Raw genomic sequence first — 2,510 nt, 5'->3', positions numbered from 1 at the left:
AAAATGAAGAAGAATAAAACAACACGTTCTCATCAACCAAACAACAACTCACATTTTTTCAGAAACGAACAAATTAAAAATTAGAAAAAAAAAATTACCTGAGGATCACGAGAGCGAACAACTTGAGCGTTGTAGAATTTGTTGGTGAGTCGAATCATGAAGCAGCCAAGCGCTTCGTCGCAATGGAAGCTCCCGTTGTGTGTGCCGACGCGAACGCACACGCGCTTGAACGGCGCGTAAGCATCGGAATGCTCGGAAAGAATATCGCTGGTTGCACTTGATGCCGCCATTCGAAAGAAGTGAGAGTGAGTGCGGAAGCTGAACAAGTTTCTGAGAAATGGCGTTGTTGCCAGCAACATGCTATGTTTTACACAAAAGAGAATGAAACCTTCATTTCATTACTACCACTATTTCAACCTAAAACCCTTGCCCTAGTTTTTCATAATAGCAGTAACTAGTAACTTTCAATTCTTAGGGTTTAACCAACAGCTCTCAGTAAACGGTTAAAGATGACATGTTCTCTAATTTTACGAAGAATGGACAAAAATATACATCATTTTTATTTTAATTTTTTTATAAGTTATTTATACACATTAATATTAAGTATTGTTGTCATTTTTATTTTTTTCTCAAATAACTTTGTTAGTTTTTTAGCGATAGTGATTGACTCTGTGCATTGTGTGACGTGATCCTTTTGATAACGATAAATTAAAAACTAAATAATAAAATATTAAATTTGTTAAATTTAAATAAAAAAATTTTACAAGTCATTTAAAATTTTTAATTTTTTTCTTCCTTTTCCAAAGAGTAGATATTAATTAAGGGATTTAACTCAGAAATAACTGCTAGAACTATGTTTGAAGTAAATTTTGGATAAAAAAGGAAGAAAATGAAGATTTTAAATTACTTGTAAATCTTTTTTTATTATTAAAATTTAACAAATTCAATAACAATTCTGTTAGGAAATCAAGAGGAAGTTCAGCCAACTCCTGCCAATTTTTTAATGGGCTGGACTTCGAAACTTATCTTAATAAAAATAAGTTAATATATCTGGATGTTTCTTCTGCTAAGTATTAAAATGTTTCTTTTTCATACTAAATGGATGTTTTTTAGTATATTTTTCGAATTTTTTTGTATTGCAAATGTGAATATCTCTATTTCTTTAAGAATTTCATAATTTTTTTTAATTTTATAGATATTTAATTATTTTTACCAAAATATAACTTAATATTTCTTTCGTTAAGTATTAGGATGTTTTTTTTTTTATATTAAATGAATATTTTTTTTATATTTCTCATCTTTATGCCGACAGAGCCCAAGCCCATATCAAGCTCCAGAACTTCACAAAAGCTGTTTCTGATGCGAACAAAGCCATTTAATTGAGCCCGGAATAGGGCTGCACGCGGATCGGATCGGATCGGATATGGCCAAAATGTTGATCCGATCCGCACTAAAATCATCGGATCGGATCGGATCCAATATCCGCGGTTATTATAAAAGATTATCAAAAAATCTTTAATTTTGCTAAAGAAGAACTAGGGGTGAATGCGGATCGGATCGGATATGGCCAAAATCTTGATCCAATCCGCATTAAAATCATCGGATCAGATTCAATATTCGCAATTTTTAAGCGTGGATCCGATCTGATCCGCACATTTACGGATCGAATCGGATCGGATATCGGATATATCCGCAAAACACAAAAATATTTTTAAAAGTTTATTTTTATTAAAAAAATATCAATGAAATTCATTTTTTCTATTCTTTTAAATATGTTTACTCTTAAAATAATATTAAACATACTTTTCTTAAATAATAAATTAAAATAATACAACATATATGATAATTATTAGTTGAAATAAAACATAAAAAGAATATTTATTTATTTATTTATTTATTTTTGCGGATACGCGGATATGCGGATCAGATATGCGGATACCAACACAAAATCCGCAATCCGATCCGATTAGTGTGCGGATCCGATCCGATCCGATCCGAAAGTCTTGCGGATCGGATCCATATCCGCAATTTTCGGATCGAATTCGGATAAATACCGCGGATATACGGATCGGATCCGATCCATGAACACCCCTAATCCGGAACTGCGTGCATTATGCTGAAAAAGTATCAAACTGCAAAGGTAGCACTTCAAACCGGTGCTTCTTTTGCTCCCGACGATTCCAGATTCACCAAACTCATTCAAGATTGTGATCACTACATTGCAGAAGAATCGAAAGATAGTACCCGATAAGTGCAGAGTCCTGGTGTTGTCAACTAAAGTTGAAATTCGACTGTAGGTTGAAATTTAATATTTCAATTCTTGCTCAGAGCGGTGCCAGAAGAGGAGTGGGTCGCGGTGGAGAGGCGGAGAGGGCCTGACGGTGAGAGAGAGGGTCTGTGTGTGTGATTGTTGGAGGTAGGTAAGTTAATGTGAGAGAGAATATGAATGTTTTTATAGGTTTAATTAGGTTTACTTAATCAATTTTAAATTTTTTAAATTTTGAATTTAA

At 33.1% G+C, this 2,510-nt stretch overlaps 1 protein-coding gene across 1 annotated transcript in view; it reads right to left on the bottom strand.

Moving 5' to 3' along the window:
• Positions 1-451, bottom strand: part of LOC107623868 (UPF0160 protein) — a 5,888-nt gene extending 5,437 nt beyond the window's left edge. Inside the window, exon 1 of the mRNA XM_016326262.2 lies at positions 99-451. Coding sequence (XP_016181748.1) covers positions 99-359 — 261 coding nt within the window. The 5' untranslated portion in view covers positions 360-451. The remainder of the gene's footprint in view (positions 1-98) is intronic.

Source organism: Arachis ipaensis, chromosome B10 (assembly GCF_000816755.2).
Source record: "Arachis ipaensis cultivar K30076 chromosome B10, Araip1.1, whole genome shotgun sequence".
Classification (NCBI taxonomy): Eukaryota; Viridiplantae; Streptophyta; class Magnoliopsida; order Fabales; family Fabaceae; genus Arachis; species Arachis ipaensis.
The sequence above is the reverse complement of the archived record's forward strand: the minus strand, read 5'-3'. Positions and strand labels throughout refer to the sequence as shown.